The sequence below is a fragment of the Salminus brasiliensis genome, chromosome 19 (assembly GCF_030463535.1).
Source record: "Salminus brasiliensis chromosome 19, fSalBra1.hap2, whole genome shotgun sequence".
Lineage (NCBI taxonomy): Eukaryota > Metazoa > Chordata > Actinopteri > Characiformes > Bryconidae > Salminus > Salminus brasiliensis.
Genome location: NC_132896.1, coordinates 16,443,859 through 16,466,014, shown reverse-complemented (window position 1 = coordinate 16,466,014; position 22,156 = coordinate 16,443,859). Strand labels below are relative to the sequence as shown.

General features: G+C 42.1%; 1 protein-coding gene across 3 annotated transcripts in view; it reads left to right on the top strand.

Moving 5' to 3' along the window:
* Positions 1-646: 646 nt before the first annotated feature.
* Positions 647-22,156, top strand: part of fgf13a (fibroblast growth factor 13a) — a 189,562-nt gene continuing 168,052 nt past the window's right edge. For 2 of the 3 annotated variants that reach the window (XM_072663094.1, XM_072663092.1), the window contains exons 1-2: positions 647-779; positions 1,070-1,252. In XM_072663094.1, coding sequence (XP_072519195.1) covers positions 1,241-1,252 — 12 coding nt within the window. In that variant the 5' untranslated portion in view covers positions 647-779; positions 1,070-1,240. The remainder of the gene's footprint in view (positions 780-1,069; positions 1,253-22,156) is intronic. The other variant, XM_072663095.1, reaches the window with a different exon arrangement.

Genomic DNA, 22,156 nt, shown 5'->3' with positions numbered 1-22,156 from the left:
GTGACAGATATCCTGCAGTATTGTGCAGCGGGGGAGGGTGGGCTCTACTGCATTGCGAGCTGCACAGACACATGTTGCCCTTTCATTTACGTGGATCTCATCCATAGTGAAGCTCGCGCTGTGTTCGGTGTTCACGAGCGCGCGGCGTTTTCAGGCAGCATCCAAAATCCCCCCCCCCCCCTCCACACACACACACACACACACACACACATATATACACAACACGCCTGTGTGTGTGTGTTTGTGTTGTGGGTGCTTTCTCGCCTCCGTAGGCTTTCGGACTTGCAACCCCCTGTTGAATAGTCCGAGCTTTCTGCAACATGACAGCTATCACGTGTTAGACGTTGCAGCGCTGGAGCTCGCTGGTGGAGCGCGACTCGTGGATGGGAGATCGATCCTTTGGTACTTTTGGAAGGTGGTTCCTCCGATTCCCCCCCCCCCCCCCCCCCTCTCTCTCTCTCTCTCTCTCTCTTTTTTTTGTTTCCTCGTGTGTCATAGCTGACGTCGACTGCCACTCGGTGGAACCCCCTTTCTCTCTCTCTCTCTCTCTCTCTCTCTCTCTCTCTCCTCTCTCTCTCTCTCTCTCTCTCTCTCTCGCTCGCTTTCTCTCTCTCTCTCTCTCTCTCTCTCTCGCTCGCTTTCTCTCTCTCTCTCTGCTTTTTGTTCGCTCGCTCGCTCGCAGCAGAGAGGGGTCGTGATTTAGTGCGGGAGCGTTCGCGGTGGATGCGCCTTTCAGTATCCATGTGCATGAATGCAGGAGGCAATGTGGAGGGGATAAGGTAAGAGGGGGGGGGGGTGCTTGTTTTTTGGCGTCCGGACGAGGTCGAAACGCGACAGTGCTTGTGTATGTGTGTGTGTGTGTGTGTGTGTGCAGGGGGTACAATGTAGGGGCTTTTATCGACTTGTTAGCGCCACGCGCTCCTCAAACTCGCTGCTTTTGTTCTCATATGGGAGCATGCTGCATTCAGCTGCATCGATGAGCGAACGACGGGGGGCACATCTACCGCGCGTCCCCGTTCTGCCGCGAGCCTGAACGATGTGTGTAATTTCTCATTTGTTTCCTTTGCAGAACCCTTACCTCATCACCTGGCACCGCTGTTTTGGATTTGGCACGGAGCTCGTAGGAGAGAAAGCAGTGGGCACGCGGCGGGGGGGATTTCGATTCCAGTCTAAATCAGGAATTACGCGTCCAAACTGGGATCTATGAGCGGGAAAGTGGCGAAGCCTAAAGAAGAAAAGGATGCTTCCAAGGGTAAGACGCGAGTCTCGCGCTGCTTGATTGCTGCCCCCCTCCTCTTCTTCTTCTTCTTCCTCTTCCTCCTCCTCCTCCTCCTCCTCCCCACATCACTGGTTTAAAGCGCCCGTGCTCGTCCACCCCCCCCCCTTCAACCCCCCGCCCCCCACTCATCGCATTGTCCTTTCAGGCTTGTGAACACACAGATACACAGATACACGGCACTCGTGTAGCCCTTTGTTGACGCTGCCATGCTTTAATTCTCCACTGTGCTGAAAGCTGTAGGTCGTAAAAACGAGCGCTTTGTTTCCATTGATCAGAAAGAGCCACATGCAGCCCACCGTGGCCCATTCAGCATGTGTGTGTGTGTGTGTGTGCAGCATGACTGAGATGATGAGATGTATGGCTGTAATGGAACAGGCAGTGGTGCAGGTGCGCTGCTGGATGTTTCATACCTAAAGGCATGGTGTGTGTGTGTGTGTGTGTGAGAGAGAGAGAGAGAGAGAGAGAGAGAGAGAGCGTGTGTGTTTGTTTATGTGTGTCCGTGTGTTTATGAGACAGAATAAGAGATCAGGTTGAGCATCCGCATCACACTCGCGCTAATGTGCGCTGTCTATATGTGTGCGTGTGTGCGTGTGCGCGTGTGTGATGACGCGCGGGCGCGCGCGCGCGCGGCGCTGTTTTGTTTGGAGCGTGAGCAGAGCGGCTACTCCTGCACGCGCATCGCCATGGAGACAGAGGGGCCGCGGGGTTGCCAAAGAAACCCGCGCGGAGAAAACGAGCAAACTGCACGCGCTGCTCAGAGCGCGACCATCTGCGCGGAAAAGAGAAGCACTGATAAACAAACACCCCCCCCCCCCAAAAAAAAAACAAAAAACAAAACAAAAAACGAGTAAATTAATTATTTGTATTATTTATTTATTTTTTTTTACATATTTTTGGTAATTAAAAAAAAAAAGTTAGCATTTTAAAGTCCGGGACTTTTATTTCATAGAAATTCTGAGAATTATTATTCAGTAATTGCTAGGGAAAGTTATTCCTAAACTGGGAATTTATTTCAATATTTTTAAACTGGTTGTTTTGAAACCGTAAATAAATGCATAAAATGGTAAAATTAATTATATACATTATAAAAATCAGTGGGATTAATTTATTTAAGTCATATGAGTGAGCAATGCTTGTCTGCTAGCCAGTTTGAGTGGCAAGTCCAGACTTCCATTCCTCATGCTTATAACGTATGAATAACTCAGCTAGTATGTGTTGTTTTCTGTGTAATTACTGAGTAATAAGGCTTGGGGGTGTAAGAAGGCTGTGATTTAAAGGTTAAAATAAGTTTCAGATCAAAATGTGTAAACAGCTGATGTTCAGTTTGTTTATGTAATCATATAAACCTATTACTGTATAGAGATGCTTTGTGGGAAAAAATGAAATAAAAAAATTATGATATAGCATAATTGCCATTTTATCAGCTACTGATGATCACACACATTCACTCTCCCGGTTATTTCTCATCCAATCGTTCACATGACCAGTTTTATATTTTCTTTTCTCCTTAAGCACAACTAATGGTTTTCATAAGTGTCAATATATCTCTGTTAAAGCATCCAAATGGTCTTGTCTTGTGTGATTTGTGTGCTGCTTGTGTTTTTCAGTTAGACATACTATTATTTGCAAAAACATTTCATCTCCATTCCTTCCTAAATGATGTTTTTCCTGCAAAAGTGTTTGTTGCCAGCTCAAATAATATACCTAGCTATTGTGGGTAGACTAGTGCCTGAAGATGCCCTTGAGCTGAAAACATACTACCTTACTGTATCACCATACAGTACACTTCTCTGCTATATTCACAGTGTTTATATAATTGCTATGGAGTGTCATTAACACATGACATTAGATTATACATTTGGTTATTTTGTCCATGGCTTTGCATTCACCCTGGCACATAATGCTCTTCTCCAGGAGTATACACATTTCCCTGGTTGGCCGTCAGTCTCTTTACATCTATCGTGTTCTCAAAACTTTACAGGTTGTATATAAATGAATATAAATCTACCAGTTCTTGATTTATTCACACTCTTTTTACTGTGATTTCTTCCCACTGTTATTGGACACATTCTTCAACTGTGCAAGTTTCTGCATACATTTCTTATGAGCTACATGCTTTGTCTCGAACCACATGACAGTATCCAGACTCATTTGTCCAGTTTGTTGACAATCTGCTGACTATAACCCTGGTTAATATGCCCCTGTAACCCATAAGCTCTTGGCTGGACGCAGGGTGGGGCAGGACATGTAAGCCCTGCGTATTTTCTGTCAGATGAATTGAGCCCAGGACCGGCCACAGTGCCAACGCAATAGATATTCCCAGCACAGTTTAGAGAAGCTTCATTAATCATAAAGCACCAAAGCCGTTTTTGCACCTCTGCTCTGACACCTGCTCTAATCTGCCAAACCAAGCGACTGGTTGGCCCTACGGTGGCATTTAAATCCTCTGCTGCTCGCCATGAGTGTGTACCAAACACCTGCAGGTGAGATGCTGGACTGTGAGCCCACATGGCAGAGGCAGACGTGTTAAGGAGAGCATATTCTCTTGTCGTTTCTTTATGCCACACATTGCAGAAATTAGAGATCCAAGGTACAATTATTTCTCACCACCTGCCACTTCAAAGTGCCTCTAGCTTTGATTAGGAAGTTATATACAGGATTCTGTAACTCAAGGATTATCACGTAACTGTGGGTACATTTCAGGAGTACTGGCACTAATTCAATACAAACTATAATGAAGACTCTAATGGACTTTAGAGTCCTTAAAAATCAGCCATAACATTGTGTCCCATACGCCATATTCTGTCCATATTGTGTAGATCCCCCAAAACAGCCAAAACAGCTCATTGCAAGACTTGCAAAGGCATCCTGTGGTATCTGGCACCAAGACAGTAGCAGCAGATCCTTCTTGTAAGTCTTGTAAGATGTGAGGTGGGGACCCCATGGAGCCTTAGGTGACCATGACCCTGTTGACTAATATATCCTACCTCTTGGCAGGTGCCACTGTAAACCGATCATCAATGGTATTCATTTCATCTGTGGTTTTACTGGGATGGCTGCTTGGTGTATTATTGGTGATGACAAAAGTAAGTGGATTAGTTTCCTGTCTTTTGGAACGTATTGAAACAAGTGGAGGAGTTTTGTGAAAAGTGCTGATTCCTAAATACCACATTTGAGTTTGTAAGTAGAAGAGCAGATATTTAATAGAATTTGAATGAAAAGAAAAGTTGTTTTGTCATTCCTTCAGTATTTTTTGCCAGTTTTTTCTCACTGGTTGACCCTGAAAGCAGCAGAAACTTGTTAAACATGTCAATGAGGAATGCAAATCAATTAAAATAATAATTGGTGTAAAAAGTGACTTTAATTTTGGCATTTCAACAAATGAAAACCAGCCAGAAACATGGACGTGAACCTGCATACACAGAATATACATTCAAATATATTAATTATGTAAATATGTAATTTCATTGATATCCCATGGACATACAGCAACAATAGCACTAAGCTTGCATTTAAGTCTGACGGAACTCAAGGAACAAAAAGTCTGAAGTGCAGACTTGAACCTGTGAATAAAGACTGATGATGGACACTGAAGTAAAAAGTGTTTAATAATGTAAATATGTCATTATTAAATGTGTATAATAGCATAGCAAAAAGAGCAACAATGACTCTGAAACAATAAAAAGAAAAAAAAAGTAATGAGAAAGACAGTGGATGTTGTGTGGATGCTCTGTACTGCACGTCCATCCAGATCCAGAAGGCTGTGTACTAAACGGCGGTTGGTGAGAGGCTATGCGCTGTGCGTGCAGCTTTGCAGTCTTCTCAGCGCTGACACACATCGCACCGTGTAGGCCCGGAGGAAGGTCCAGCTGCATCAGAAAGGCTGCCACTCCGGATCGCCGGCATGCGTGCTGAAATGTTTGGGAAATGTTCCGGCCCTGTCTCTTTGGCTTTTCTCTGGGCCCTGTCAATGACGCTGACTGTGGTGAGGTAGCACTTGTGAGCCTCTATTGGTGGCCCATGTCCTGATCTCCCCTGTCCTAAAACTTCTAGCAGGACCGTACGCAGAATTCGGTGTCCAAAAACGTCCCTGAGAAGTCAACAGTTATTCCAGTTGAGTTAGGTAATGCTTCAGCATGAGAACGTATAAAACCAACCTCATAACTTTCCTAATTCCTTGGTGTATTTGCACTGAAAATCTCTTTTTACATGTGTTGAACTATTTCCCATTCATAGCTCTGTCTGGCACAGCTGGCCCTGAGTCTCGCCCCCGGTGATATCACAGCCATCTGTAGCCAGGGCTTCAAGAGAGCATAGCTGAACTCACTCTCACTGGGTGGATATAGGACGGTCCTCCCTTGCCTCCCCTGACTCAGCATGCAGGTAGTGTTCTCCTCCAAGCGTGTTGAGCTATCCAACTTAAAACGTCTCACAGAAAGCATGAATTAGCCTTCATATTTCTAGCCCTGGTAGCATCATGTGATGAGAGGGAGACCTGGCCAATGAGTGGATATGAACACAGCTCAACTGGGGAAAGTACCTTATAATAAGGAGGTAACTTGGGGAAAAGAGGGGGGTGTTGGGCCCCTGAGCAACCTTCTCTGCTCCAGGGGTGAATAATGCGGCCTGTCTGTTTCAGGAGCGGTTTATGAGCTATGGTTAAAGTTAGTATAGGGTTCAGGATCTGGAGTTAGGGTTATTTTAGGGTTAGGGTTTGGAGCTATGATTAAGTTAGGATCTGGAGTTAGGGTTATTTTAGGGTTAGGGTTTGGAGCTATGATTAAGTTAGGATCTGGAGTTAGGGTTATTTTAGGGTTAGGGTTTGGAGCTATGATTAAGTTAGGATCTGGAGTTAGGGTTATTTTAGGGTTAGGAGCTATGATTAAGTTAGGATTATAGTTAGGGTTCGGAGCTAGGGTTAAAGTTAGGATCTAGTGTTAGAGTTAGACTAGGGTTAGGGTTTTGAGCTATGGTTAACATTAAGATTTAGAGTTAGGGTTAGTATAAGGTAAGGGGTTGGAGCTAGGGTTAAAGTTAGGATCTGGAGTTAGGGTTATTTTAGGGTTAGGGTTTGGAGCTATGATTAAGTTAGGATTATAGTTAGGGTTCGGAGCTACGGTTAAAGTTAGTTTAGGGTTAGGATCTAGAGTTAGTATAGTGTTAAGGTTTGGGGCTAGGGTTAAAGTTAGGATCTGGAGTTAGGGTTAGTTTAGGTTTAGGGTTTTGAGCTATGGCTAAAGTTAGGATCTGGAGTTAGGGTTAGTATAGGATTAGGGTTTGGAGCTAGGGTTAAAGTTAGGTTCTGGAGTTAGGTTTAGTATAGGGTTTGGAGCTAGGGTTAAAGTTAGGATCTAGTGTTAGAGTTAGTTTAGGATTAGGGTTTGGAGCTAAATGTAAAGTTAGGATCTGGAGTTAGGGTTAGTATAGTATAAAGGTTTGGGGCTAGGGTTAAAGGTAGTGGAGGGCTTGGGTTTGTATAGGATAAGGGTTTGCAGCTATGATTAAAATAAAGATCTGGAGGTAGGGTTAGTATAGTATAAAGGTTTGGGGCTAGGGTTAAAGGTAGTGGAGGGATAGGGTTAGGGTTTAGGGCTAGGGTTAAAGTTAGGATCTGGAGTTAGGGTTAGTATAGGGTTAAGATTATTAACTATGGTTAAAGTTAGTGGGAGGCTAGGATTATGGTTAGTTTAGGGCTGGGATCTAGGTCTAGAGTATAGGGGCATTGTTGATCTTCCAGTGACAATAAAGGTACTTAAATTCTACTTTATTATAGATTAACTTTTATCAGTAATTATTGTTCTGTTATTCATTTGTTAGCTAACAGTGCAATTAATTATGCATTGAAATATAAATAATTCTGTACAGTAATTCAAATCTACCACAACTGCAACAATAATACAACAATAATAATCACTCTATATGTCTAAAGGTTATTGTCTTGTTCCTCATTATTTGTATTGGACTACAGTCATAAGCACTGAAGTGGCTCTCCTGGACCTGGCACTGCGCCCAAGCTTATACTAAATCATCTCCATGCTGGTTTGTTTTGTTAGTGTTATTTAGCGTGGAGAAAAATCAGGGGCCAGGTGTTTTGCAGGGCCAATTCATCTGGCTGAAAACCCAGTGGCTTATCCGTACACTCTGCAAATACCTGCCCGTGGTGATGTGAGTGCAGTAATCCTGACAGCGCAGAGTGTGTTCTGATGGGAGCTGTGATGTAAGCTGCCCTCGCACACTCTCTGGAGCTCCGACCTGCCGGAGAAGGCACATCACCATTTACTAGGCCACATCACTCAACTTAGAAGGTCACTACCTTATAATTCTCTCTTTCTCTTTCTCTGTCGCTCTGTCTTTCTCTCTCTCTCTTTCGTGCTCTCTGCTAGTTGTTTCTCCTTTCATATCTCCCAGTTAAATCTCTGGCCTTTGATTTCTTTATGGGTTAAGGTTCTCCAGGTGAACATGCGCATCCGATTCAACACTCTGCTATTCTTGTCATTCAAAGCAGCTGCGCCATGTAAGAAATGCAAACAAGAAAACTTCTGAAAGGGCTGCCATAACATTTCATGCAGAAAGTGCTAGAAAACATCACAGACTTACATCAATAAACAAAGTTTTCTTTTTTTCCCGCTATTCAAAATGTTTTTTTTTCCCAAAAAAATATCATTGCTACCACGCAAAAAGCATGTATCTTCATTTTTTGCTGTTTTTTACTTTTTGACATAAAGTGAATCTTTTTTTTTACATTGAATCAGAAGTTATGATGAATGGACCAATAGAAATGCTCCAAAATGGAATAAAATATAAAAATATTGAAAGTTAAGAATTTTTTTTTTATCTTTCTCCTGTAAAGTTGTCTTGTTGGAGATACAAGGTTTTTGTGTGACAGAGCAGAGAAGGGAATTGCTTTAAAAATATTTAAGCCATAATTTAGCTTTTTTGAACTGCCTCAAAGCTCGAGAGACATCTAGGAATGGCTTAAAACTCACCCATTAGTTACAGAGAATAGAAACATGCTAGTTTAGAAGAAATGGTGAACCATCCTAGTAAGTCTGTTATGTCAGAAGCATAGCAGCAAAAAGGAGCACAGATTTGAGACAGTTTGGAAACAGAGCTCAGTGGGAGGGGCTGCCGAGGGACATAGCAGAGAGAGAGAGAGAGAGAGAGAGAGAGAGAGAGAGACAGTGACCCTAAATGAGCTTTTGTGGTCATGCTTTTCCTGCACATTATGAGCTGATGAAGTGGCAGCAGTCTGCCTAGTCAGGGTTAAAGATGGATTTGTGTAGTTATGAGTCATTAAGCTTTTAAAGCAAATAGAGCCTTTATGTTGCATCTGTCCTACAGAAAACCTCGTCTTCTTCCTTCTTGTTGCTACTCTCTGCTCTGAAGCTTTTGAAGACAAGTAGTGTTATGTCCTGTGAACTGCATTCGAATGTACTCGACTAGTGACCGGTGCATTACACATGGCTTTTGGCTCATAATCATAATCTCGGTTTTTACCTTGGACAGAATCAGTGTTCTGCATCGCTACTACTAGTAGCTCGGCGTGGTGGTCCTCCTCTGCGCAGGTGTGGAATTATACGCCAACTCAGGATTCAGGATTATAGTTTACGTGGATTGAGTGGGATTGGTTTAGGTTTAAAACCGGGCTCCATGCTCTTTGTTTATGTGGATAAACAAGTTGTCCCAGTTGGTGTCGCTTGTGGTGAACTGCTTATGTCGCCCACTGGAAATTGCATTACAGCGGAGAATTCCAGACAGAATTAATACGCGTAACAAGGTGGCGTGCGTGTGTGTAATGTCTCTTGTCAGATGCAATCAGAGCAGTCATGCGTGGTGTTGCCGATGGTCTCCCAGAGGGTCTGTTTCTTTTCCCCCATGTTTAAAGCTGGAAAAGCTTGTCTATATAGTATATTTGCATTTAAAAAGAAGACAGTGGACAATCAATAGGCAGCTTTACAGGAAACCTCGATTAGCAAGGAGGATTTGAATGGATAGGAGATGCAGTAAGGATATAGTCAGATGTAGAGACATGGATGAAACCAATCAATTTCACTAAGATCATAGATGGGAACTGGGATATGTTTACATTAACAAATTTTCAGAATAGTAAAGAACCTTCCTAAGAGCTGATTTCACACAGTTCTGCTAATTCCAAAACATACAAGACAAATAATCAAGATATAAGCCCTATTTCAACAGGGGTGGTGAAGTAACGTAATTTTACTACACAATGTCCGTAAAATTTATGACAGATTCTCACAAGATTAGAAATCTCGGCCTAAGCGACTGGAATGGGAGTGGCTACTCAATTTATGCACTGCAGTCACCTCCGTCTGCTGCTCCTAACTAAGGGAAGAAGACATGCAACTGGACAAGGGCTGAATCTTTGTGCCTATAGTCAACAGCGTCCTGTGACCAGCGATATACGAGAAGTATACGAGGATGATAACCAATCCTATAACCCACTCACATTAAAAGTGAAAGCTTAGTCTGTAAATGTACAGCTAAATATTCATATCACGTATGCAGGCGACGCCACACAATGATTTACCTAAAGCTGCCAGGAACAGCACGCCTCTGAGGAGTCATTTGGCTCGTCTTCTGGATTTGAGTGTTGCATGTCGCACAACACGACCTGAGGTATCTGTGTCATGCACAACGAAACTAAAGGACTTCCATACTTCCATATAAAAAACACAAAAACTTTTTTTCCACAGGATATAACAGAATATTACCCACATGCTGATTCACACTGAATTAATATGACCTAATATTATTTTTATGGCTTGTTTTTTAGCAGAATGTAAAAGCTGCTGGAATGTAATGTATGCAGTATGTAAAAATGACTGCCATGGCTCATTACCCCACCTCCTCATGTATCCTGTCCAGATAGAACTTTCGGGAAAGAAATCCAGCCTAATAAAAAATACAGTATTTGCCAAAGTATTGAAGATAATAAATGCAATGGTTGATTGTATGAATGACAAGAGATGTTAACATGAATTAAAGTGCTCTGACCTTCTTCAGTTACTGCTCAGGAACACCTGACGTCAGTCTTCGCAATACAAACCGGCAAGCTAATGCTAGCTCAGTTAACGAGGCTAGCCAAACTGTACCCAATTGTCCTGTTAACTCTTTCTGTTGGGCTTAGCTTCTGCGATTTGCAACATTTTCCACTTTGTAGTAAAGCTAAAGGCTTTACTACAAAGACTACCGATGTGCATGTAGTAGTAGCACACATTTTATTACAAGGTGTCTGACAGTGATAGCAGATATCTCACACTCCATGCGGCGTGGGTGCAGGCAAACGTCTGTCTGGAATGGAGTCCAAGGCTTTGGAGTCAACTCTTCATTGCCAGATGCTTGAAATCTACTAAGTAGCCAGAAGTCTCATTGTTATAACTAGCATTCACCAACTTGGCCAACTTGAGTATTTGAATGTTCTTCAGGAATGTAGTGAGAAGGTGAGAAGTGCAACACAGTTAAGACGAAACCATTGCAGCCTATTTTATTAGCATTTAATGTGTGAGATTTAACATGCAGCCTATAAAGCTTGCAGTAAGGTCAGACCTGGTGCATGTCTAAAACGTTATTGCATATACTACACAAACGCAGCTAAAACAGGTATCAGAATGAACAGCCTATACTCATTTTAGAGTGCATGCCCTTTAAAATGCAGAAGATTGTGCTTCATATTGCTTTCAGGGCTATTGAGACTTCAAAGAGAGTACTATCTTCTTTGGCATCACATTGCTAAAATGACTAAGAGCCATTACTGTGGTCATAGATTACATTTAAATGCTGCATCATTTCAGTCATGCAGTGAGTCAAGTGAGCTGGAGAGAGAAAATGACTACCTTTTCCATACCATTGCTGCACATACCACCAGCAGTTCTTGTGCGCTTCTGATAGCACATTGCTTGTCATCGCTGTATCAGTCCTGGAGAATGCTGTAGAGATTGTACTTTATATAATTACCGCTCCCTCAGGGATGATTATTAAACCACATAATGGGATTTCATTTTCGACAGCAAAGCCAACACAAGGCGAGCGGTTTATGAATAGCCGGTCAAGTTGCTAATTCAGTGCTTGATGAGGAGCACTTGCATCAAGTTGCTGGGTTAGCACATAAGAGAGGCCAGGGCTTCTACTCTTTATCAGGGAATTGGCCCATCTCCCTTTTCTTCACAGCTGTTGTGGAGGACTAGGAACACAAAACAGTGAGTACATGATTCTGTACTGCATTTAACTAAACTACCTTACTACAGGTAGTATTTACTATATACGATATACTTCTATATACCTGTGCCCATATACCTCTCGCAGAGATGACCCTGAATTGGGATAGATATAGGTGTGGTGAAGGAGCATTAGTTAAGGTATCAAGAAACAATGACCTCTAACAGTCTTCACTCATGCCTATAAAATCTCTTTATGCTACATATGTACTCTACAAATATTTCTTGTTATCGAAATGCTGTTTAATGAGAACATGCTTCAAACTCCATTGTCTGGGGGGCGTGATGGCGGTAGTATTTTGGCCCCATATTTTATTTATATTTTATTGATAGTAAAATTATAAACCTATAAACTCTTAGAATTCAGCTCAAAATGATTTGCAACAAGTGTACTTGCAGTCTAATGATTGTTAGTGATGAGCCCCTATGAGTTTATCAGTTACCGCCTGTGTTAGATAGTTAGCATTGCCAGCTGCAGTTGTCAAGTATAACATATATTTCTCTAAAGGAGATTATATAGATTGTGTTTACATACCTGGCCAAGAGGAACGTTGCTAATTCTGCATCCAATTTTAACATCCCCTTTACATGTAATAGTTATCTCCATTTTGGAAAAGCACTTTCAATGTTTCAACCCTTGTTTTAGCATAGTTCTTGTTGTGATGCTTACCAGACTCCCGCATGTTGTTTTAACCAAACAGACAGGAGTAATGAGGGAGTTGAGGGGTGTTTAAGAGAGGTTTAAGAAATGCTGAGATGCTGCCCTATTGGAATATTAATGATTAAGTGACCAGGCCTGTGTCAAGCTGGACGCATATGTACAGTATAATTGGGATGTGCTGATTTCAGTCATCCATCTTGGCACTTTAAGTGGAATGTAATTATGAAAAAAAAAAACTGTTTAATTCCACATTTAATAAGAGAGCAAGCAGATCCCACCTTTTAGAACAGCTTCCTTCCTCAGGCCACGCTGTGCGCCGCATGGCCTTTTTACTCCTGCCTGCTATAGCTCAATACAGAGATCAATTCCTCAGCTCCATGCCTTAATGGCCACTTCTCACTTGCTGCTAGGTCCCAGATCCCCTTTTTTGTCGTGCTTTATGATGCCCAGCTGTGAGTGTGAAGGCAGGCTGGAGATTTCTCTCCCTCGGCTAAAGGGTACGCTGAGTTCACATGAGTAATTCTGAGAAGACCAGAGATTTCTGGGCTTTTCTTTTTTTTTTAAACTCATGTAACAGCCTGTTCATTTAATAGTCAACCCCAAGACAATGACTGCTAATGTAGCTTCTTCTGCAGGACAGAGTTAAAGTCTGTGTAAAAGAGGGAACACTATGAAGGTGAATAGCACTTAAAAGGCAGGTGTAATGGACACATGCACTTTATTCTTGTGTGCTTGCATGTGTATGTGTGTCTACATGAATGGTTTAGAGGACATGAATGAGGCTTAGAGGATGTCAAAAGCTTTTTTATAGCCCCACAGGACACTATATTGCTATACAGTGGATTAATGGCTGGTTCGGACATGAACTAATTAAAGTTTTCTAAATTATGGAAAGGATTAGCATAAGGTAAGAAAGGCAGGCAATAAAGCCTTAGCAGCGGTTATAAATAAGGGCACTGCAAGGAGACCATGGGCTGTGGAACCAGAGGGGATAGGTGTGGCCTACGTTTTTAGCCCAGAGGGGATGAGTGTGGCCCAAGAACCCTAAAGCTTACTACTGTGTACAATCTGGATCCACACCTTATATCCAAATGTTTGTAGACACCTCGTCCAATGTTTCTTGTGAAATCAAGGGTATAAATAGGAAGTTTGAACTCCACTTTGATAGATTTTGAAACATTGCTGTACGGATTGGATTGCATTCAGCCATATGAGCATTACTGACATGAGTTACTGATGTTGTATGAGTAGATCTGTATCTCAAACACCCTTCCAACTCATCCAGAAGGTATTGGCTGGTGCTTCATCATTTCAGACAGCATAGCTACACTGTTCCACAGCCCACAGCCACTGGGTGCCAAAATGTTTAATCAATGGTAAAGAAAATAAAAGATCAGAGAATCACAGATTTCTCAGAACCAAAAATATGGGATCAAATATAGCAATAACTTCTACCCACAGTGAAAAGCAATGACGATGAAAACTGAAAGAAAAAGCATCCACAAGTACAGCTGCTATATATTTTCCATGATGCTCAATCCAAATGGATCAAAAATTGGTTCTGAAATATTTAACGTAGACAATCACACATAATTCATACATTTGCATGTGTGACCATATGTGTGTGTTCAACATTCGATTAAAGATAATTTAATTCAGGTCAGTTTCCTATTAGATTAGATTAGATACTGGTAATCAATGGCTTCTTTTCCACTGCAGGGCTGAATAGTTCTGAGTAGGGAGGGTAACGGTTCAGGTGGCTTTTCCACATGAATGAGCTTCAGTTCAGAATGCACAATTAGCTAACTGTACTTGGGGCCACAGAACCGTTCAGAGGGCTTAGTGATGATGCGATCCATTTCTTGGCTCTATATTTGCATCATCATTGTGCCGCAAGATCCGGGGTCTTTTTATCTTGTTGCATCTAAGCTCTGAGGTATCTGTTGGATCCTAGTCTATATAAACTAGCTACGAGTGATTTTCTGAGTAAACATTGAAGCACTTTTGTAAGTCGCTCTGGATAAGAGCATCTGCTAAATGTCCTTAACGTAAATGTTAATGTATCTAAAAAGCAGTTGTTTTCATTGTAGCCTCTTCAAATGCACTCATCTTTAGTGTGGTGACAAGTACACCAAGTACACTAGTGTCCTTTAGTATAATAGAGTTTAGCATACTTGAGTCGGCTACGGGCCTCATCCAACAGCACTACCACCACATTAGCACGCAGGCTACCACTGAACTAGCAGCTACAGTAAAATTAGCAGGGCCCGGCATGGTAGTGGATCCTTGCATTACCTTTGCGAGGCAAACATTTAAAAGTGAGCTGCATGCCAAAGTTGTAACATACTCGGGTCAAAGTGGATTCCAACATTATTTGGCATACTACGCATATAAAATGACGTGGCACGGTTTGAGAGGAGTGTGATTGTGATTTATGCATGCAGATTACACAATACTAACAGATCAGAAATAGCTTCAGTAAACTAGCTAGCATTAGAGATTGAGATGAGAGATGACTTCATGGTGTGATGGTGCATTTTATGACTTTATCTACTGCATCAGTGCAGGATATAATGAGTGGCTAATGTGAAACACATGGATAATACACTAGAATATTAAGCAGTTACTTGTATTAAATATATCATATTGTGCCTTGGGATTGGACGCCTTATTTGAGAAGAAAAATACAGTGTGTTGCTTTAACCACTCATTTTTGTACCATTTGTCCTGGCCCGTATTTTCATGAAATGCGCACACGACGTGAGGTCCAGCTGACATTTTTTTAATGGTTTAAACAAACAAAATAAAATGATGACGGGGTTTTATGACAGATACGACAGGGACAATGTGTTCCGCAGTCCGTAACCATTCTGCAGTGAATACTGGTGCAAAGTGTCTGGAGATGCTGTATTAAAGGTTAGCATGGCTGTTCAGAGGAGAGATCGACCTTGGAGATTGGCTCTTGTCATCTGCTTAGTGTGATGAGCGCTAAAGTGACAGGCAGCCATTTGTTCGCCCTGCAACAAGCCAGCTGACAGGGAAGCAAATTGCTCTCTGCCTTACTTAAAAACAGCCCATAAGAACTACAGAATGGTCCTCAATGCCCTAGCGCACATCAGCGCTTAGCCTGACACCAGTCTGGCTGAAGCAAAGCCTACCTAAATTTATACTATTAGCTCTTGGCACGGCTTTAAACAAGCTTCCAAGACAAGCCTAATTAAGTACCTCCACGCAACTCAATATTCGCCGTTCGCTGGCTGGATTTTGTAGTCTGGGCTGAAGGCGGTAAACATTCTCCCGTTTTGGCCATGCTGACTCTGGCATGCTGTCGCAGAGTTGTGAGGCTTAATGGGTTGAGCTGCAGCATTAATTAAAAGCCAGAGCTCCGTCATGCATCCCCTGCACGGGGCACTACTCTGAGGTTAATGCTATTGACCACATTGATCTGTGGGTCACTCGCTTAAAATGGCTGTTTCATTAGGACTCAGAAATGCAGATCCACTGAGAGAGCCCTCTGGAGAGCGGGGTCCTCAGAGAGAATCTCAAGCGGTAGGCACCACAACTTCACCTGGATCCTTTGCAAGGTCATCAAGGACCTTTCCTTCCTGATGCACTCTGTCCATTAGAATCTTGGGTATGAGCATTTTTGCTGGACCCTGGTCTGTTTGTTCCAGAATTAGGTACATTTGGAGTGTTGATGGTGCTTTCAAGCCTGGGAGCAAAGCCAGAGGCCAGAGTACTGATCCCGGGTCCTCATTTGAATGATGGTTCTACTGTGAAGCTGAGCAATTCCAGTGCGGCATGTTGAGTAACATGGTTGGTTCATTTCGCCATTGGTATGCTCCTTGATTCAAGTTGTATAAAGGCAGAAAAGGATATAGAACAGTGTTGATATCCTAGGTCTAAGCAAATGGAAAAAATGCCCTCAGTGCAGCTTCAGTCCACCCAGCCAGACTGTTTTGTCCATGCTTATGAAGTTAGTTTAAGGGATTTTTTAATAGCTTGGCATTAAACAGAGAGTCCAGTAAACTGCGGTCTTCCACCTGGCCCAGTATGCCAGCTGTCGGTAAATTTACAGTCCAAAACAAAACAAAAACAAACAGTTTTATCTGTGTTTTTTAGCCTCATGAAATTTGGATTTGTATCAAAAACGTTCTATTATAAACCTTCTACTCTATGTTAAAGTCTACCCGCCATCCAACCTGCCATCCAACGTCCATTGTACCAACGTCCTAGCAGCATCCATGTGTGTACTTGAAGGTACATGGGAATTGTACCCCAGAGCTGCCTTGTCATCTCTGAACATGAGAACCATATGCCATTTATTTCCTTTGATTATGATATATATATATATTTATTATTATTAAGGCAGAATTGAAACATCCATCACTCCACATTACGTCTCTCCGTACATTCAGAATATCAAATGTAATAACTGCCTGGCTCTGAATGTACTGTTCTTATCCATGGAATTAGGTAGAAAGGAGTTTCATGCTGTGCCTCGTTAGAGTGGAATAACTTTCCATTAGATGCTAAAACACGAAGGGCCGGATTCATAAAGCACACTTCCACACCATGTGTGCGATACACAAAATAGACAAAAGTATCTGGACACCTGCTCATTCTTTATTAATTGTCTGAAATCAAGGGTATTAAAAAAAGTATCCTGCTTGTGTTGGAGTAACTGTCTCTACTGTCCAGGTAAGGGTTTCTGCTAGATTCTGGAGCATTGCTGTGAGGATTTGACTGCATTCAGCAATAAGAGCGTGAGCAAGGTCCCGATATGGGATGATTATCACCACACCTTATCCCTGTCTCATCCCAAAAGTTGGATGGATGACATTGCTGAGCTACTGCTCAGTTCTGTTGTTATCTTGCCCAAGATCTTTATACCTGTTAGTCAATTTATAGTAGTTTTGCCTTATTACTTATTACAATTTTAAGGCTGGTAGGCCAGCACCTGGCACAGTGTTGCACGTCAACACCACCAGGCTGGTGATGAGCCTGCGAAGGTTTATGGCCTGCTGTTTACTTCATAACTCAAATATTTTTATAACAGTGCAAATTCATAGCATCCACTAACCGCCTCTAGATATGTGAGTGTGTCTGGACACGTGTACTGTGTTTATATATGGTGTGTGTGTGACATGCTGCTGCTCTATATTAACTGCAATAAGGGAAAAAGGCATTGTGAGGACGACAAATGCTAAAAATACTGCTGAAGCGTCCAGGCTCCCCGAAGCTGGTGTCGCATGGTGTGGAGCGGAGCGTGAGGCGTGTGCGGCGGTGCTCCGGTGCTGGAGGAGTGCGCTCTCGGGAGATGGAATCATTTCCATAATGAGACGCAGCCAAGGCAACAAAGCAGGAATAAGCAGCACCCCGTCAGTCACCAGAACCCTTTACTTTCTGACATTATCACACAAGAGGAGAGAAGAGTGGCTTGTATGGTACAGCTTGTAGTTTGTATTTTCTACCTATAACAACAGCGGTGCCTCTACAACACTAAATTCCTTATTGGACCTTTTATGTGAATACAAGGAAGCTCCAGCTTCCAAGACATCATGTGTTTGATTGCTATCATGTGTTTTTCTCTGAGAGCTAAAGCTGTTACAGTTGATGCCTTGTCCTAAGTTGGGATGTCCAGAAACCTACATTGTACAGATGCCAGTGTTTCCTCTAGGAGTTTTTCAGCAGCAATGGACAGAGCTAGGTTAGTAACATTAGCTGAGGTAACCTGGCCTTAACATTTGTTTGTTGACCAAAAGACTGGCTGAAAGTGGCTTTCTGTGGTCTCGATATGCCTTTCATTTGATGTAGTACAGTCAGAATGCTGCACGGTGCATTATGGCATGCTGAAGAATTAAATAGTCCTCAGATCCATGAAGCGCCTGTGTGCGCTGACTGCAATTTTATTATTATTATTATTATTATTATTATTATTTATTATTATTATAGACTAATTCCACTGTTTGTGAAGAAATGTGCAGTTGTCCTTTAAGCACTGGCAGTATCCTCAATGTGCTTAGAAAAGCAGATTGTCTGTCACAGTAACAAAAGTTATCCCAATATGATCAAAAATCGTCATATTGCTCACCTGCAGTTTGGCATAGTCTTCATTCTGTGCATATTTATAATTTCTTGCTGTAAAACCGAATTAAAAAGTCGATGCAGAACATAATTTTAGTGTGACTGTCATTACCTATATGATAACCTATATAATCCATTTAGTAAATAAATGTTTATATTTACATAGCACAGCAAAACGACAGCGGTAGAAGCGCACCTCAAGATTGAGCTAGTGGAAAAACAGTCAGATATCTGATGACTTTTCACACTTGGCTTTAGTTGCAAGTCAGAAACAGCTCATTTTCTCTGCCCCTCCCATGCAATTGCACAGTACAGTTGTTTGCATGATCAAAGCCCGCCAGCTGTCAGGGCTCTTTGAATTGAGCAGTGCTGAATGCCTCAACTCTGCTCGGCTGCATGCTCCACTTTATTACCCAGCACCTGTGGAAGTGTCGTATGCATTCCTCTTACTTCTTTAATGGGAATCGTGTTTTCCTGCTTCTAAGGTGTTTTAAATGACAGCATTATTGTGCATTGGGTTCTGCCGAGCTGCTGAGCTGCTGTTCACTTTTGTCACTTTTGTTGACGTAAGCACTGGTCGAAGGTCACACTGACTTGTGATGATGTCATCGCTTACTTTGTCATCGAGGCTGGCAATGATGGAAAATGTACCCCGCTTAGGTGACAGCTGTGAGAGTGGAGCTCGAGAGCTTCGACAGAAGCTCCTCAGGCTATCCCCGGAAAAAAAAACATGTGCAAAGCGAGAACTGCTGCAGAAAATATTTTCAAAGCAACTTTACTGTGGATGGTAGCACTCTCCAGCAAGCTGCAGGCCTCAGGGCATGTAGTGTGGACACTCCTTTTAGAGGGATGTGACAGTGCTGAGCAGTTAGCTAGCATCTCCGCTAATGCCTGGTGACGGGGAGGCCGTAAGCCAGGTGCATTTGTGTATAATGAAGTGTGTGTGTGTGAAAGAGTGTGTGTGTGGCCAAACAGTTTTAATTGCTCCATCACAGTCATTAGGGGACGCGTATATACATACGTAACTAGAAAGACGTTATTTCTGTTATCCTTGACTTGTGTGAGTAATGTAATAGTGGGTTCAATCTTCAGTCCGGTCCTTTTTGGTGTGTATCCCCTGTGTCCTTGTGGGTTTTCTTCAAATGCTGCTGCTTCCTCCCACTTCCCACTTTGGTAAATTGCCCCTAGCTGTGAGCAAAAGGTTGTGTGTGTGTGGTACCCTATGATGGACTGGCTCCCTGGCCAGGAAATTTTCCTGCCTTGGGCCTAATAATTCTGGGTAGGCTCTGGACCCACCACAACCTTGAAGGAAGAAGCGGATAAGAAGATGAACGAATGAAAGTCTTCTGTATGACAAATGTGTATGTGACAAGTATGTGAGGGGAAATAAGTTCCTGGATAGCAGATGGGCCCTGAGGTAAAGACAAAGGGCTGTCAATATAAATTAGAGATGAAAAATTCAGGTCCAGAAAGTAAAATCACCCCCCCCCCCCCTCCACCCCATTTTGTTCCAACTGTCTGGGTAGTCCAGTCTGTTGCAGCTACACTCCAGTATGTTTCACTGCTGTCATTAGTAGTATATGCAGATAATTCAGGTCTAGACAGTAAAAATCCCAACTGCCTGGGCAGCTCGAACTAAATCCTGGGGCGTATTATTACTTTCTGGACCTGAATATTCAATCTTTACTATCAGTTATATTAATGATTAAGATGTCTACTGATTATTTTACTGCTAATCAAGTAATTAGATATTTTTAAAATATCTAATTACTTGAAAAATGAAATAAATGGACTTTTATTCCACACTGTTGCCTAAGGGTAACAAATACATTAACCAATGAAAGGGTTTTAAAATTCTGCTAGCACGGATATCCCAAGGTTTGATTAACAGCTTAGAGGCTGGTCTTAGTTTTAAAGTCAGGTTTTCTTTAGTTTTCATAATAATAATGCTTTCTAAAAGCCTTGTAATGATTTAATTTTTCTTTATGTCTTTGTATTTTTATGTTTAAGCACTTTAAATGGCCACTTTGCATGAAAGGTGCTATACAAATAAACTTGCCTTAAATAGCTTTGTTGCCTAGAGGCAACACTGTTCAACTGGAGAATGGATATATTACCTAGCAGCAGATGAAGTGTCACTGATGCTTTTAGTAAACGTTTAGTTTTTAGAATTGAATTTTTTGTGTTTATTTAGTTAACCTACCATTAGTGTTAATATATCATCAGCATATGCAATATTACAGCACTCATTACAGTTAGTTCACTCACTCAGTGTGTTTCACTGCTGTCATCAGTAGGTTTGTGTCTTATGTCTTATGATTTTTATATATTAGTATAACTGTATGTGTGAGAACATTGTTGCACAATATTTTGACTTTAGTTTATGCATAAGACTCTCTTGGTCTCTCTCCTTCTCTCTCTGTCATCACTGCATTGCTCAAAATGTATTGCTTGTCTTGCATCTTTATGTACACTACAGACTGTAGAACTGAAGTTATCTTGTAGCTGTAGAGGCAACAAGGTCTCGCCAGGCTGTGTGCCAATCCTCTGGGCATTCTTATAATTGAGTTTTCTGTGTGCTGCATCAATCACTGCCTCTTTATCTGCTCTCCTCTGTCTCTCAGTGTTACAGAGAGATGGCAGGCTTGTGCTTGGCCCAACTGGGAAGCCTACACAGCCCACACAGTGCTGCGTAGTAGTAACCCTTTCATAAGAAACATCACATGGTCAAAAACGGCTGCAAAAACAGCCCATCTTGCATTGGTTGTGGTTGTAATGTTTGTGATGTTTCCACATGACGACAACCTGTCCAGCCTGTCCATTCGCACTGAAGTGATAAAAAGTGTTATTACTGCAGATAGTCTGTAGCAGACTGGAAGATTAGGTGGGTTAAACGTTGTGCCTTTCCTGGATGTCGGGAGACATATGAGTCATAGTATCCATCCAAAGGCTTCATACATCCAAAACGAGTGGCTGAAGTTTATTTCATAAATATTAGCTTGGAATGTTTTTTTAATAAGGTGCAATGCAAGGGAAGCAGTCATAACAGAGGGCATTTACACATATCAGTCTTAAGGACAGGGTAACAAAAACAGCCTACTGTCAGGCACTCCGCTGCCCACAGGCCCAAATAAGGACCTGTTTGTTTGAGAGCGAGTGTTCATCCATCTTGGTCTGGCCTAACACGCCATGACACCTGGTTATTAAAGCAACATTATGTAGCATTGCAGAGAAAACTGTGTAACTGCATATAATTCAAGTCATTTTTGTGTACAATCCTGTAATATTACTCTACCAATCCTTTCCAAATATGACAGTTCTGTATCTCTCTCAGCTCGTCCAAAAATTTGGGTAAAAAGCATGCATTTTGCACAAATTACACTACCCAACTGTAGGGGGAGCCCAGGAGCAAGAAATGCCAGTTCTTGCATAATGCTGCTTTAAGGGATGAAAATAAACTGCTGTCGTTGTTTTTTAAGGAAAAAAAAAAAAATTAATACATTTTAGTTCATGGCCATTTAAAGTACCCTCTAAGTCATACTTCAAACCATAAAATATGAAACTGCTGAAGAATAAATGTACTATTTAAGGTGGAACAGAAAATTCCAGTAAGTAGCTGGAGAATAACTCCAGCCTTGTTGGTACAGCCATGTTTCTTACATAAATCATCACGTCCTGAATTTAAAGGCAGGACCTGCTGTGTGCTGGGGGAAGTGGGCTGGGTGATCTAGTGGAATTACAGCTGATTGTTGCATCACGTTCCACACCGGACATTCCAATTCCAGCAGTGGTGGACTGCACCAACCTGGGACCAGCCACGACATATCCCACTGGTGGGACCGTACTTGTGAAAGGGTAAATTTCAATCATGATCACTTGATCTCATAAAGG